The 16213-nt window shown below is 42.9% G+C and overlaps 2 protein-coding genes across 3 annotated transcripts in view; one reads left to right on the top strand and one right to left on the bottom strand.

The window, feature by feature from the left end:
• Nucleotides 1-1893: 1893 nt before the first annotated feature.
• On the top strand, nucleotides 1894-2652 carry LOC149070712 (uncharacterized). Its single transcript, XM_089248796.1, has one exon. It carries the CDS (start codon nucleotides 1894-1896, stop codon nucleotides 2650-2652), a length of 759 nt encoding a protein of 252 aa, XP_089104922.1.
• Nucleotides 2653-12483: 9831 nt separating this feature from the next.
• Pka-C3 (Protein kinase, cAMP-dependent, catalytic subunit 3) overlaps nucleotides 12484-16213 on the bottom strand; it is a 43660-nt gene continuing 39930 nt past the window's right edge. The window contains exon 9 of one of the 2 annotated variants that reach the window (XM_089248511.1): nucleotides 12484-14310. Coding sequence is in view for 1 of the 2 variants with exons in the window: in XM_089248512.1 (XP_089104638.1) it covers nucleotides 14182-14310 (129 nt within the window). In the remaining variant the exon portion in view is untranslated. The remainder of the gene's footprint in view (nucleotides 14311-16213) is intronic. The other variant, XM_089248512.1, reaches the window with a different exon arrangement.

The raw sequence follows: 16213 nt of genomic DNA, 5'->3' as shown, positions 1-16213 counted from the left end.
GCGCTCATTTATTTTATGTCGCTTCTCAATTTTCATCAATTGCTGAATTATTAATTCCATTTATTTCTTGATTTTAATCAATGTCTGCATTATTACTTTTATTAATTCTGAATTTTCAATAGTTCAGGAATTATTTCTTCCGTTAATTCTAAATTTTAGTCTATTCCGAAATTATTTCTTTTATTAATTCTGAGTTTTCATTGGTACTGAAATAATTTCTTTCTATTATTTTTAATCCATCGATTCTAAAGTTTTCCTTAATTTCGGAAACGGTTTCTCACATTAATTTAAAAAATTACCTCCATTAATTTTTGTGTTAATTCACATTTGTGTAGTTGGTTTTTTTTTTGTATGGGGGGGTATTTCTTAGCGTTCGTGTATATTCAGTATGCCGATTCCCTCTTCCCACAAAATATATGGAATCTTGTTAAAGGGAGGGGGTGTCCTAAACATTTTTCGTGTCCCGAAATTGTTTAGACGCACCTGGTCCCGGTTCTGTGGCACCAGCGTAATATGTAAAAAACATATGGATAAGCATTTTCACAACTTTGATGGGAAAACAAAGTTTAAAATTATGTTTCACATAGCATATAACGAAATTTTGCCGGGGAGATTTTTGTTAAAATAACAATGTAAACTTGGAAAACTAACTGGGTTTAATTTCCGATGTTTCTATAAATGAATAATTGTTTTGGTTTGAACATAAATTAAATAGAAAACGGTTCGATAATTTTTGGGTTTTTTCTTATGGGGAAAATATAGGGGACATTTTAAATTTGGTACTCACATCAGATGCAACATGTTAAGCCATAAATGCTTAACCCATGTCCTGTGCTCCAAATGCGGCCCTCGGAAGCATTTGATGTGGCCCGTGACAACAAAAAACAAAACAAGGCTCTCGAGTGGTCTCAAGCACATTTCAAAATCACTTGAGCGACGAACGGCACACCTCCAGTTCACTTAAGTGGATCGTGCTACATTTGCTGATTATCCTATTTGAGTGGTTAGTGGCACATTTCCAGATCTCTCGAGTGGCCCGCGGCGCGCTTGCAGATCACTTAAGCGGCACGTGCCACTTTTTAGATAATTTTGGAGGATCGAGACTCGTTTCTGGATAACTGAAGAAGCCCGCGAAATATTTCGAAACAATGAAGTGGCCCACACCTTCCTTTGTGCTAAATATCTGACAAAGGTGTTTCAGCGACTGGGACTTTGGCAATGAGTGCTTTAAATTACTATCGAATACTGGTGAGGCTTTATCATCGAATCAAGCCCCGGCAGACTAAACACCCCAATTGTTATTGGTTTTAATATCCATTTGCCATCTGCAGAGGAGCCAATTTTCAGTTCAGAAGATTCCGCGAACACACACACACAGTAAAAGATATGCTCGCTCTTTCGTACAATATGCTCCTACTGAGCTGAGATACACTTGTAGTGCGTTCTTATCTGTATAGATGGCGCACCCTCCTCACGCTCCTGGTGATTGTAAAAAAAGAAAAAATGCCAGTTGGAATCGTACCACCGATTTGTATACACGTGTCATCCTTCTCGTTATGTTTCTTTCGTATATTAAATCGTTAAGTTTTTCATTACGTTTTATGTCGTCACTACAAGCATCGGATCACTGGTGACCTATAGGACGCATCTGATTTTGGACATTGAAGTTAATTTCTCCATCGTTTAAATTTCGTTTTCGCGCCTTGTGCTTTCCGTTCGTACGCTCTTCAAAGATGAAACTTTTCTAATCTCCTAGTCTTTTGGACATACTATATATATTTTTTTCAAGCCAAGTCTACTCGTTTCTACCCAATATAGAGACGTTCCTGGAAATTCAAGGTGAGGAATAAACTTTCTACTCTCGATTTGCCGGTCTCCATACTTGCATTCGTCATGGCTCAACCTATTGCACCAGTTGAAGTTTCACGTGTTGCCTTTCGAGCCCCTCCGTTCTGGGAAGCAAATCCAGAGATTTGGTTTCTTCAAATTGAGTCACAATTCAAAACGGCAGGCATAACCGCCGATGAAACTAAATTTCATTCCGTTGTAGGAGCTCTTGATTGCAAAGTTTTGAACTATGTTTCTAATATCGTTCGCAATCCTCCCCAACAGCACATGTACGAGACACTCAAAACTCGCGTGCTGGAGCAGTTTCAACAATCAGAATCTTCCAAATTGCGAATGTTACTCCAGGAGCTTCAACTAGGCGACAAACGCCCGTCCCAGCTTTTGCACGAAATGCAAACGTTAGCTGAGGGTAAAATGGAAAGTGACATTTTGAGAAATCTCTGGATGCAGAGATTACCTTTGCACTCCCAACAAATATTACAAGCTTCTAGTGAACCGTTAATTGGGTTAGCGAAAATAGCCGACAAAATCTGTGAGGTTTCTCATGTGTCATCTAATACTTCAGCTGTGTCTCACACTTCCGAGTTTGATGATTTGAAAAACGAAATTGCTTCGCTACGGCAATCATTTGAAAGGCTTTCGCGATCTCCTAGACCATCTCGCGGTTATCGCAAACGATCTCAATCTCGTAGCCGAAATAAATTCGGCGATGCTTTGAAAAATGGAAGGCTTTGCTGGTACCATGAGCAGTTTGGAGAAAAAGCTCATAAATGTATTCCTCCATGTCAGTTTCAGGAAAACTAGTGGGCTCGTCTGTTTCGGCGACAGCTGACGAAAGCCTTCTCCATAGTCGCCTATTTGTCATCGACGTTAATACGGGTTTCCGATTTCTAATTGACACTGGCGCATCAATCAGTTGTTTTCCGAAACGCCTGACTAACTTGACAAAACCTCACAAACTCTCACTGTATGCTGCAAATGGATCCGAAATCCGAACGTTTGGCAACAAAAATCTAGTTCTAAATCTTGGACTAAGGAGGGACTTTCCTTTCGTTTTCACTGTGGCAGATGTTTCACATCCCATTATTGGAGCCGACTTTTTGGAAAGATTTGGTTTGCTTATAGATGTTAAAAATTCTCGTTTGATCGATAACGAAACATCGCTATCAGTGAATGGTTTAGAATCCCAAAACGGCTCTTTTGGTTTAACGCCGATCTCTGGTGATTCTCCGTACCACCGCATATTACCCAAATTTCCTCAGCTTACCAGCTCAGTTTTAAATGCAGTTCCAAAGAAACACTCTGTCATGCACTTCATCGAAACTACGGGACCACCGGTTTTCGCAAAAGCTAGAAGATTGTCTTCTGAAAAACTTGCAGCTGTTAAAAAACAATTCAATGAACTGTTGCAACAAGGTATAATTCGGCCCTCAAAAAGCCCTTGGTCGAGTCCCATCCATCTTGTACCCAAAAAAAGCAACGAATGGAGAATTTGTGGGGACTTCCGCGGACTCAATGCAATAACCATCCCAGATAGATACCCGCTTCCAAATATACAGGATTTTTCCATCAACTTGAGTGGTAAAAAGATTTTTTCAAAAATCGATTTAATAAAAGCATATCACCAAATACCAATCAATCCTAAAGACATTCCCAAAACCGCCATAATTACGCCCATCGACCAGACCAGACCAGCATAAGAGTTTTACCCCCATGCCCAGCTCCAAAAAGGGCTGATAGTGGGATTACAGACGGACTCAAGGCGAGCCTATGAAGAAAGGAAAAGTTGGAAGTCAGTAAATGAGTGCGTGTATGTAAAAAAAAAAAAAAAAAAAGAAGTTTTAGTCAAATCCGGGAAGCATGGTCAAATTTTGGTTTTCGAGGCAAAATGCCGCCAATCACACTTCAGGAATCGCGACTTCTCGGCAGGAACACCCCGATTGGCCCAAAAACAGATTGCTGCTATCTGATTGGTTGATAGCTGTTGAGCTTGAACAGACATGATGCAAGCCGAAAATCTTCCCGCTCAGGATGGAAAAAGGGGAAAAAACACCAGCCCTTGCGGGCTGTAACGCAAAAAACCCCTAGTTTTCTTGAATTTCAGTCTTTCTGGATGACCGGAAGCGACTTCATGATGATAGAAGCCGATTTCTTGATGCTATCTTGAAGCTGGCGAATAAGCCTATTTAGGCTTAGCTCGCTGTTTTCGCCGATGAACTTGAGAATAATCGGCTCTATTTCCACAGCTAGTTCATCAACTGGATTAGCAATACTGTCAACACTTGTTCCAGGAGAATAATCTGGAGATAGGAGCTCCGTCCTGTCTTTTTTTTCCTCTCGAGACGAGGCTTTCGGCAGTTTTCCTATGATACTCACCTTGGGCTTGAGCTTTATAGCCTGGCTCAGCTTGACTTCTTTTTTGGCCTGTTTGTATTGCTTGCTATACGGTGAGAACCTACAATTACGGTAATTTGCCGTATGAAACTGCAAGCAATTACAGCACTGAGGTGTATCCACTCCGCGGACATTTGGACACAGTCGTGACGGGTGTGGAATTATACACTTGACGCATCTTTCCTCAGCCTTGCATCCCGAGCTGTGATGGCCCCATTTTTGACAGCGGTAGCAGATAATGTTCCTCTGACCATTGATGTTCTTGAACTTTTCGACCTTAATCTTTAGATGGTCAATGACTTTAAGGTTGAGGATCCTAGAAGACTCCGGGACTTGCGGGAGGTCGACTCTCCAGATGGGTAGCTTCCTACCGTCTCGACGTCTTCTTAGCTGCTGAACCTTAGTTGCCTGGAAACCTAAGTCCTGTAAAGAGAGTAAAACATCCTCGTTTGAGGAATCAATTTCCAGTCCCTTGATGACATACGAGTCAGGTTTATCACAGTCCAAAAGATATGTGTGAAAGACAATATTATTTGCCTCACAATATCTAGTGATGAGGCGGTGATCATTAGCACATTCTGGAGTTACCGTGACTTTATTATTCACGATCTTGGCTTGAAATCCAGAGGGGCATATGGCATCCAGTTCTTTGGATATCTTTCTCCAATTTCCCAGACTGGAGATGTGGATGGGCGGAATTTTCCTTTTTTGACCTCGATTTACCACCATCGAGGGTAGCGGATTGTCGATGTTGCCTTCACTCTTCTCCATGTCATGATCAGGAACCGCAGTAGTCAGCTCCAATGGTTGAAGAGGGATGGTTAGATCGCTTTCGCTAGTCTCAATTCTTCCTGGCGAGGGAAAAGGTACAGGAGAGAAAATCGGCGCCACCGATTTGTTTTTTAGCTCCAGCCTCTGCTTGGACTTCTTTCTTCGGGCAATATTGCATGAATCATCCGGGCAGACCGTTGTAAGCGTAATGAAGTCCTCAAAAACCTGATTTTTGGACCTTTGGTTGCTCACAGGTGATCCCAAATTCTTCAACTGCATCGCTCTCTTGAACGTCTGTCTAAACAGCAGGTCATCCTTGCAGGTGCGTCTTGTTTGAGGTATGTCCATGATGACTTTTGCGTCGGCGTTTAACGACTGAACTAGCCGCATCGCCAGGTCGATGATACCCGCTTTGTCATCTTCGGCCTCTTTTGTATCTGCATCTCGATGAGAGAAAAGTTTACATCTCTTGGATAAAATAATCCAATCCTTCGTATGTCTAGGAATTAGTGACTTATGGAGATAACAACAATTTAATATATTGCCGGCCATAATCACAGCAAGATTTTTCAGGAATTACCTTCCGTGTGTTATTACGCCCATCGGGCTATACGAATATGTTTATATGTGCTTCGGCCTGAAAAATGCAGCTCAAACGTTTCAGCGTTTTATTGACGAATCATTTCGCGACTTAGATTGTTGTTACGCATATTTCGATGATTTGTTAATCGCTTCCATTGACGAAAAATCTCATGAAGCTGACTTAAAACGTGTTTTTCAAAGACTAAATGACTATGGTATCGTGATCAATCCATCTAAATGTGTATTCGGTCAACGTCAAATTAATTTTCTGGGTTTTCTTGTTTCTCCCGATGGGATTGCACCTTTACCAGATCGAGTACAAACATTGCTCGATTATCCATTGCCGTCAACAGTGACTGAATTGAAGCGTTTTTTGGCAATTGTAAATTTCTATCACAGATTCCTTAAAGATGCCGCCAGGGTGCAAGCTCCTTTGCATGAATTAGCAAAAAGCAAGATAAAAAAAGATAAAACTGAAATAGTTTGGTCTGAGGAGGCCAAATCCGCTTTTTTGTCATGCAAGCAATCAATTGCCAACGCCGCACTTCTGGCCCATCCTGTTCCGAATGCAAAATTGTTTTTGACTGCCGATGCTTCCGACACTTCATTGGGTGCAGTCCTTCAACAGCAAATAGGAAACAAAACCCAACCATTGTCATTTTTTTCACGCAAGCTCAGTTCGACTGAAAAAAAGTACAGTACATATGACAGAGAGCTCTTAGCAATATATTCAGCTGTTAAGCATTTCAAGCACATTTTGGAGGGACGCAACTTCATAATTTTCAGTGATCATCGTCCTCTCACGTATGCCTTCAAACAACGTAACGATAAATGTTCTCCCCGGCAACTTAGACATCTTGAATATATTAGTCAGTTTTCGACAGATTTACGATATTTGCCTGGGGATAGTAACGTCATAGCTGATGCTTTCTCAAGAATTTGTGAAATCCACACTCCTTGTACAATCGATTATGCAGAATTGGCACGGGCGCAGGCAGATGATGATGAATTGCATACCTTGCTTCAAAGTGAAACTGGGCTTCAGCTAAAACGCCTCGATATCTCTGGTGTTAATATCTACTGCGATGTGTCTACTGACGATATACGTCCGTATGTACCCGTTTCAATGCGACGTCTAGCGTTCGACTCTGTGCATAATCTGTCCCATCCTGGGATAAAAGCCACTCTAGGTATGGTACGCAAACGATTTATTTGGAAATCGATTGCGAGAGACTGCAAAGATTGGTGTCGTACTTGCATCGCTTGCCAGAAGTCGAAGGTTATCAAACATACCAAGTCTCCTTTAGGCTCTTTCCAGGTTCCTGATTCTCGCTTTGCACACGTTCATCTGGACATTGTCGGACCCTTGCCTCCCTCTAAAGGATACACGTATCTCTTGACATGCGTTGATCGGTACACACGGTGGCCCGAAGCGGTACCAATGTCTAACCAAACAGCTGAAACTACAGCTGAGACATTCTTTTCTACCTGGGTGTGTCGGTTTGGCGTTCCTGAAAAGTTGACCACAGATCAAGGTCGTCAGTTTGAGAGTGATCTATTTCGCTCTCTTGCACGGCTGTGCGGCATCGAAAAATCCCGCACCACTGCCTACAATCCAAAGTGTAACGGCCAGGTTGAGAGATTCCACCGCGATCTCAAAGCCTCTCTGATGTGTGTCCTCAAAAGTAACGAGCACTGGACAGAGGTTCTACCTACAGTCCTGTTGGGGTTACGTTCCAGCATCAAAGAAGACCTCCAAGTATCAACCGCTGAGTTGGTATACGGCACAGCCCTACGCCTTCCTGGTGAACTCTTTCGGCACTCGGATGAGCGAGACGTCCTACCTCGATATGACTTCTTGCAGAGACTGAGAGACCATTTCTCCCGTGTGAGACCAGTACCAACCTCTCATCACAATTCGTCTAAGCCCTTCGTCTCGACAGACTTGCTAACTTCTCCATCAGTATTCGTCCGACAAGACTGTGTACGCAAACCTCTACAACAACCATTCACCGGACCATTTGAAGTTATTTCAAGAACTGATAAGTATTTTATGTTGAACATTAATGGCAATCATAAAAATGTATCCATAGATCGCCTTAAGCCATGTTTTATGTTAAATAATAATTTATGTGGCACGTTCAAAAATCAGTATATTTCCAGGTCTGGCCGAAGAGTGCGATTTCGTATTGACCCTTCGAAATTAGCTATATGATTCATAATTATGTATGGTATATATATATATTGCAATTTTTTTAATTATTTGTATGATTATTATTCAAATTTTCTTCTCTTAAATGTTTCGTCTTCGACTGGAGGGGGAGTGCTGTAGTGCGTTCTTATCTGTATAGATGGCGCACCCTCCTCACGCTCCTGGTGATTGTAAAAAAAGAAAAAATGCCAGTTGGAATCGTACCACCGATTTGTATACACGTGTCATCCTTCTCGTTATGTTTCTTTCGTATATTAAATCGTTAAGTTTTTCATTACGTTTTATGTCGTCACTACAAGCATCGGATCACACTTCTCCGAGGTGTTATCGGAGTTTGACACCACCTGCCCCTACAGATGATTATATTTATGATGGCCGTTGACTCTGAATCAAAAAAAAAAACGAGTGTGTAGGTGAGGAAGAGAGAGTACCCCTCTCCCCCACAGATTGTTTTAATTTCTATATGACTTTTTTTTTCCTCTCTCTCCATTTTTATCACTCCGTAAATAATCTCCTCTCTCCAAACTATAAACAGGAATGCATATAGTCAAACTAAGCAAATGGCCGTCTTTTTATTTCCAGCTGCATTAAATAGATCCTATCCTTTTTTGCGGGTTTGTCACATACAAAAAATCTATCGGAGATCAATCCAAAATAAAAAAATTAAAATTTCTATAAAAAACACATCCACACACACATATACAGACAGATAAAAAATTTATATACATGTATAGATTATTTACAGAAATGTTTAGAACAATTAATTATTGTTAATTTACGCTAGGGCTATTATATCCAAATCACTCTTGTTAATTAATTTACTGGACATTTTGATTACACCGAACCGGCTGCGTTAAAGACTTGCAGCAATCGACACAGCTTCGTAGTCAGCATACGGCAGCGATACGGGCAACACACGGAAAGGTGTGGTCTGAAGAGGAACGAGCCGAGCCACGGCCAACTGACACCCGAGCTACGGTCCTGGCACGGTGCGGATATGTGTGTCCAGACCTATATTCGAAGAAAGTTGGAAAAAAAAATCATTAAATGCGAGGAAACCATTTTACCCGCATTTAATGCTGTTTTTTTTTCCCGAAATTTCCTCAGTTTTTCGAATTCGCATATCTCGGTGAATATTTCACTTGGAAACGTGAAATTATTTCAGTTGCCATCGGAAAAGACAGAGCAACAACTTCTTAATTGGGTTCTTTGGCACACGGGGATGGTATAAAAAGTTGGTTTTTTTATTTTATAACTAGACAACCCCTTACAACATGAATGACATATCTGATTTGGATACTTTTTCTAGTTGGGTATGTCTTTAAGACTAACGGCTCGCAAGTAGTGCCATGCGCCCTGTTACCCATGCAGTCTGCATATACAAGTAAAAAAATACAGTCGACTCTCGTTTTAACGAATACCGTTATATCGGAAAAAATATCGTTTTAACGAAAAATTTTCTAATCCCCCCCGGATAAGTTTACATAGGAACAATATAAAAATCTGAAATTTAACGCACGAATTTGGGGTGGTGGCACACCCCACCCCAAAAATTCGTTAAAAAATTGTAGGTCCCGGGGTCTAATTAGCCCTCGTGTGCAGAAAATGACCGTGGTGCGACAAAAATGATCAATGGATCAGACCACTCAGTGCCGGTTGAAGATAGCTTTGAGCTAAACTAGACGGCTATCCGTCTGTAATTGCATGAAAACGATGGGGTTTTTTTACACACAAGCTTTCATTTTTCACCCATCTACTTCTTGGATTGCATTTACTACCAGCACTTAAAAAAATTACAACGAATGGTCAAAATTACAACGAATGGTCAACAAATCTTTGTCTGCTTTCTTTATGGCGGCCCTCTTTGAATGAAAAGTCTTCGAACACACACAACTTTCTGTCTTTACAGTTACTCCATTTTGCTTTAAACCTCTTCCATAGTTTGTGTCAGGGCCTACTGTCACCCCCAAGTCGTAAAACCACCGAGATTACATGCAACGCTTTTTTATTTCCTTCCTCATGTTAATGTTACTTGAATAGCGGAAAAATTGCGAAAAATATATTCTATGCATTTTTTGTTTGAAATTCTATTTTTTTTAGTCAGAGTGACTAATTCCACAACCTTCTTCGTGGCCCCCGTATCAGTAGCCGTGGCTCCCCTTTCGCCAGATTTTCATCCGTGGCCCCCCCCGGAATATCCTAGGGCCCCCCTGAGGTCATATGGCCCCCGGTTGAGAACCACTGCTCTAGAGGAGGGTTTTCATCTTTCCCCTTGTATGATTTTTAGACTGAAAAATTAAAATAATATGTACCATAATAGAGTGAAATATACCAATTAGTTATTCATGGAAATGCTTTGAAAAATGAAAGAGTAATGAATATATTCTCACTGCCCGGTGGTTGAGAAACACTGCTCTAAAGGACCTAGGCTTCATCACCAATAGCGTACAGCAGCGGTTCTCAGCGGAGCCCTTGGGTCATAGTCGGAGATACACTTGGAAGTCTGGGGGGCACGATGATGATGTCAATTCATATATGCATATATATATATGCAGATCAGTCGACTCCACCTTTGACGCTGGAGGGAGGGGGCATGCCTTGGGGCTCCGTGTGAACTCTTCAGGGGCTCCGCGGCTCCAGGAAAACATAAAATTTGAAAAAAAATTATAAATACTTTTGAATAACAAAAAGAAATCAGTAACTTTGATGAGTAAATAATAACTGGGGGCTACGGGGCTCCACCATACATACTATATACCAGAAGGGGCTCCGTGAGTCAAAAAAGGTTGAGAACCGTTTGCGTACAGCAACTCAAGAGAAGGGATGGCACGGAACCTACCCCTCTGGCGAGTAGATATGCCGTGATCCCCCGAAGCTCAACGGCTGTTGACCCTGACTGGGAAATCGACTATTTAAAAATCAAAGTGAAAAATTCCCCAGCTACCCAAGACAGAAATACATCTCCTGTTACCGATGTTTGGCCTGGGGGCACCATAGCTCTGGATGTACGGCACCCGAACGGTGCGTAAAGTGCGTGAAAATGCATCCCAACCGCGAATGTACGAACGTGTGCTGGGTAGGCAGTCCTCAGTGCACAAATTGGCATCAATTCCACTGCTCGAATTAAAAGAACTCTCCGATGTCACCGCACAGCAAAGTAACCCGAAACGCTTTAAAGCAAAGGAAAAAACATTCGGGGGGGAAACCCTGAGCCAAAGCAACGCCAACCGAAGTTGAAAACACCGGCATCAGCACGTGGATCCAGATCCAGCCGAAGCACCTCCGGCAACATCACCGACGGTCATCGCATCGTGCCCCAAACTAATGTGGAAAAAGCAGTGCTGACACAAAATCCAGCCCCCAACGTAGATGGAGAAAAACGGCCAAGCCAATTTTAGCCGATGAGTTCGCCGAAACCATCCAAAGGGCCATTCTCAACATTACGACATCTGAAGAGAACAATCTTAGCCTCGACCATGTATTTCAGAAGCTCTAAGCCAGTACGACCGAGGCAATCTCGGCAGTCCGGAGAACCCCCCCAGCAACGAAGTAAAACAGGACTTTTCTCTGAACATCTTGTCCTGATAAGACCAAGTCGGTCGAAATCCTGAAATCCGACATAAATCTCCTCTCTTTACTTTGTCTTTCACTTGCCGTCCTCTATATTTTTGTGATATAACTAACATTTTGATTACTTGAACCCATGGCCCCCACAAGGGGTGAGCTGACAAGGCTCCAGCCCGGGGTGATTTTAATCATTTGTTTTTGTTTTTCACGCTATAAATTCATTATAAAGGGGCCCCGTGAAAGTCTGGTTGGAGGGCCCGTAAAAGATCCCAACCTAGGGGCCCTGCTTCAGGATGTGGGGGCCATGACTTCAACTAATCTAAACTAATCCTATCAAAAAATCCCAAAAAAAGGAAGAAATGTCGAAAAAAATATCTAAAAACTCTCTCTTTCTCCTTTCAACGCTGGACTTCGCTACTATTTTTCCATTCTTTCCAATCCTTACGGCTTTGACCAAACTCTCGTCTAATGGTGCTCTAACTATAGCCCCCAGCCAACGTCATATAAGTCTTGTATATAGCTAGATCTGTAGTTATAGGTGTTGCCCCAGCACGTACAGTGCCATACCACTTATAGGAGCGGAAAAGGGTGCTGACATTTTCAGACGCCCGTCACCTTCAGCCATTCAGCCGTGGAGGAGAAACCGCAAAAACTTTATAATTTCGCCAATAGATGGCGGAAAAGTGTCATTTACAAATTACTCGCATGAATAAAATACATGAATGAAGAGGGTCTCTGCCACCGGACTTATCCCGTTGCCGAGATCTCTTCCAGCCTAGCTTCGTGGCACAGTCTGGAACAAAGTGAGTGTGTACCTGACAGTCTGAGTGTGTAGCCAGTGTTGTGTCTGATATTTCGGTGCTGCCATCTATACTTCAAATTGTGAGTGAAGTGTAATGATTGAATATTTGTAAAGCTGTAGGCCTGTTGCTCTCTGTGGCGAGACTTTTTAACGGGGAGATCGGCTCGCATTCGCGCCTTGAAGTTGGGAACCACAGAAAACCAACTTCAGCCGACCACCACTGTGGGGGTTCGAACCCGGATCCTCGGCGAGTCCGTCACTATAACCACTCGGCCACCACAGCGGCATGAATGAAATACACAAACAATACATAGATAATAAGCTTTATTCAACATGCCAAAAAAAACACATTCTAACATTTACATCGAAATATATTATACACGGTAAAATACTTTATTGTACATTTTTTTATGTAATTATCTCACGTGTGTGTATTTACAGTTCAACGTTTATTTACACGTAACGAGGAGAAAAATGTATTTACACGCAGTTTAATTCTCTGTAATACTATCAATTAGTAATTCCGGCGGGGGGGGGGGGGGTGTTACATTCGAAGGTTCTTGCTCTCTAATAATGCAGTGAGAATGACCGCTTCATAGTTTCGTTGATTTTGACAGGGGTTCTTAACCTATGGGTCACGACCCAAATTTGCGTCGTTGAAATCCACTAAAAGCCAGGGAAGCTCTTGAGCTACAGGTGCCCAACCGTACACCACCCAGGCTCTATCGACAATTATCAATTTTGGATATTGCCCCGTATGGGGGTTCCCGAGCTATTGGTTACGACCCAAACTTGATTCGAAGAGGCTTCCGAAGATGAGTTGTACAATCACTTACAGCCAGAGATTCTCAAAATATGGATCGCGAACCAAACTTGATTTGCTGGGGCTTTCAAAATAGGTCGTACGAGTCCACTTACAGCCAGGGTTTCTCGAGCTATGACTCAACGACCCAAGTTCGATTCGAACAGGCTTCCGAGGTGGGTCCACTTACAGCCTGGGTTTCTCGAATTATGGCTCAATGACCCAAGCTTGATTTCGAAGAAGCTTCCAAGATGGGTCGTACAAAAATCCACTTACAGTCTGTTGTAAGTGCTCTTATTTTGTCACTAATTTCACTAAAGCCAGGTTCTAGAAGCAGGTTTCTACAGCGAGTGCAGCGTGAAAACTCTGGGCACAAAACCTGAATTTCGGGTTTTTAACCAATCAGCGTTTTCACGCTGCCCACGGCGCAGAAATTCTACTCCAAGGAAAAACCCGGCCTTTGGAGCAGGTTTTCTGTACCGCGCGCAACGTGAATCACCCAGCGCGACACGCCGTCCACTCACCAATAGGAGAAGCGGTACGGCCGTTTTCCTACAGAGCGCAACGCGTCTCACGCTAGCGCTTTAGCCGGGTTTTTCCTAGGAGTAGAGGCCGTGAGCAACGTGGAAACGCTGATTGGTCAGAAAACTTGAATTTCAGGTTTTTAACCAATCAGCGATTTCACGCTGCACGCACCGTAGAAAACCTTTTCCTACGAAAACCCGGCTTTTCTTGTGCGTCGGCGGCGCGACGCGTTTCACTGATCATTTTCTTCATTTTTTTTGCTGTTTTTCTTTCCCTTCACAGCAGAGCATGCAGACGACAGAATATAGTTGCTGCCAGGGCCGTATACTATACAGCCGCCCCGAGCTGATGCGCGAGGCCAGGATAACACATAGCGCGATTATGTAACACGCTTCTGCCGTCGAGAAATGGTCCAATGCGGTTCACGTGGCGCAAAAGAAACCTACTCCTAGGAAAACCAGACTTAATTTTCAGAGAACAAGTAGTCTCCCACGGGTAGTAAAGTTGTTGGTGATTTTGGGTCGCGGCAGAAAAGGGTCAAGAACCCCCCGGATTAACTCTATACGATGGACGGAGGGAAAATGTTGGTAGGTCCCAAATTTTCGATGATGGAATCAAAGGTTTCTATGTAATACTACGTGTGTGTGTGTGTGTGTGTTCCCCTACAAGAAAATATTCCTAGAAATCCTTGAACAACACGAGATCCCTAGGACTGATGGAGATCGCGGGTGGTTTGAGTTTCTTCTCCTGGTACCGGTCGAAATACCTGGTGTCGCCTGGGTGGGACACCTTCGGCACGAGAGGTGGCTACAAATAGGAAAAAAAAGACAATTACTACTTCGTTATATTTCATGTAAATGCTTCGGGATCAGGGGCTGCACAACCTTTTCAGTTCGTTGGCTGGATATGCGGTATTTCTGAAACTCGCTCGCCAGAATCTTCGAAATAAAGACTAACCATATGATCCGTATTTTCCGGGATATTCCCGTAATTTTGGCTGCCCCAACCCTTTTTTTTGTAAAATGTCCCGTTTTTTTCCGCTTATTTTTAACGAGGCTTAGTTGAATTTTTGAAATCGGGAAACAAATTCAGTTTCATGATTATGATAAACTATATTATGATAATAATGACTGTGATTATATAATAGTCAATTACTATCATAAAATACATTCATCTCCCAAAATTGCATCATTTCAGCAATAATTGGCAACTTCTTCAACTCGCATTTAACATTTTTTTTTTTTTTTTGGATGCAATTGGCGACTTTACTTAGCTTTGACAAGTTTTTTCGGTTGGAACCGTTACTTACCTTTGTCAATTTTTTTTGGCCATATGTGGCAACTTTTCTTGCCTTTGACAGTTTTTTTTTGGCAGTAAATCACAACTTTTCTTGCGTTTGTGCCCTTGACAAGTTTTTACCTGTAGATGGCAATTCGTCCATTTTTTTTTTAGCGCTATCCCGTATTTTTTATGAAGGAGATATGGTCAGCCCAGGTGTTTTTATCGTGTTGCATATATATTGATACTTTCCCACCGGAACAACTTTTGTCGGCCGGAGGTTGTGCAACCCCCGTTTTTGATGAAAACAGTTACTAATATTAAAATAAAAGTGCCGAATTTTCATCAGCAATGCCAAAAAACAATTATTGGCCACTTTTTAGTATCAGGGCCACCGCAATCAAACTCCAGAGGGCTCTGAAATCGCCTTCTAACACAACGGTACGAAATCGCACAACGCTTCAGCATGTGCTTGGGGCGGGGGGCGTTCAAGTATTACACGTCAGCAAATTTTTAGCCATTTTTGACCCCCTTTCATTTTCAGCAAAACTCCGATTCCCCCACCCCTCCCCCGTCAGCAAAATTTCAGAGCATTTAGGCGACCCGTGGTACATTCACATATCATATACTTAAGCGATAGTTAAGCCGCAGGTGCGGCTGCTCAAAGTTGCCGGTCGCGTAAGCAGGAAGAGGGTGCATTGCATGGCCCCCACATCCTGAAGCAGGGCCCCTAGGCTGGGATCTTTTACGGGGACCCCTGACCAGACTTTCACGGGGCCCCCCTTTATGATGAATTTATGGCGTGAAAAAACAAAACAAAAAAAATAATTAAAATCCTCCCGGGCCCCAGGGCTGGAGCCTTGTCAGCCCACCCCTTGTGGGGGCCATGGTGCATTGCATTGTTTTTTCACAAATTATTGGGAGGAGGGGCGACGGGCTCGAATTTCCCCATCCCCTAGGTTCCAACTCCTATGCTTTAGAGCCAAATGAAGCCCTAGGAACCATCTGATGCGGTCCGCGACATCAAACACCTTGTAAAAGAAAGCCAATCTGCACATTTTCAGATCGCGTGACCAGCGGTGCAGTTCTACATCACTTGAGGGGGGTGGGGGTGTGACATATTCGCAGATCATTCGAGTGGCTTGCGGCACATTCATAGATCACTCAAGCGGCCCGTGGTGCATTCCATAGGCGGAGATAGACCTGGAAGTTTGAGGGGGGGCACGATGATGATGTCAATTCTTATATACATATATACATTAAATCAGTCGACTCCACCTTGGACGCTGGGGAGAGGGCATTACCCCCCCCCCTGCCCCCGCCCCGTATCTCCACCCATGGTGCATTCCCAGACCACTTGAGTGGCCTGCGGCACAATTCCAGATCACGAGAAAGACCAGACATTTTCTCTCTGAGCACTTAAGCTGTCTGC

This window comes from Pholcus phalangioides, unplaced genomic scaffold, assembly GCF_987345545.1.
Source record: "Pholcus phalangioides strain wild (caught in Gottingen) unplaced genomic scaffold, Ppha-v1.0 ptg000020l_1, whole genome shotgun sequence".
Lineage (NCBI taxonomy): Eukaryota > Metazoa > Arthropoda > Arachnida > Araneae > Pholcidae > Pholcus > Pholcus phalangioides.
Note: the sequence above shows the minus strand (reverse complement) of the source record. Positions and strands in the feature narration are given on the sequence as shown.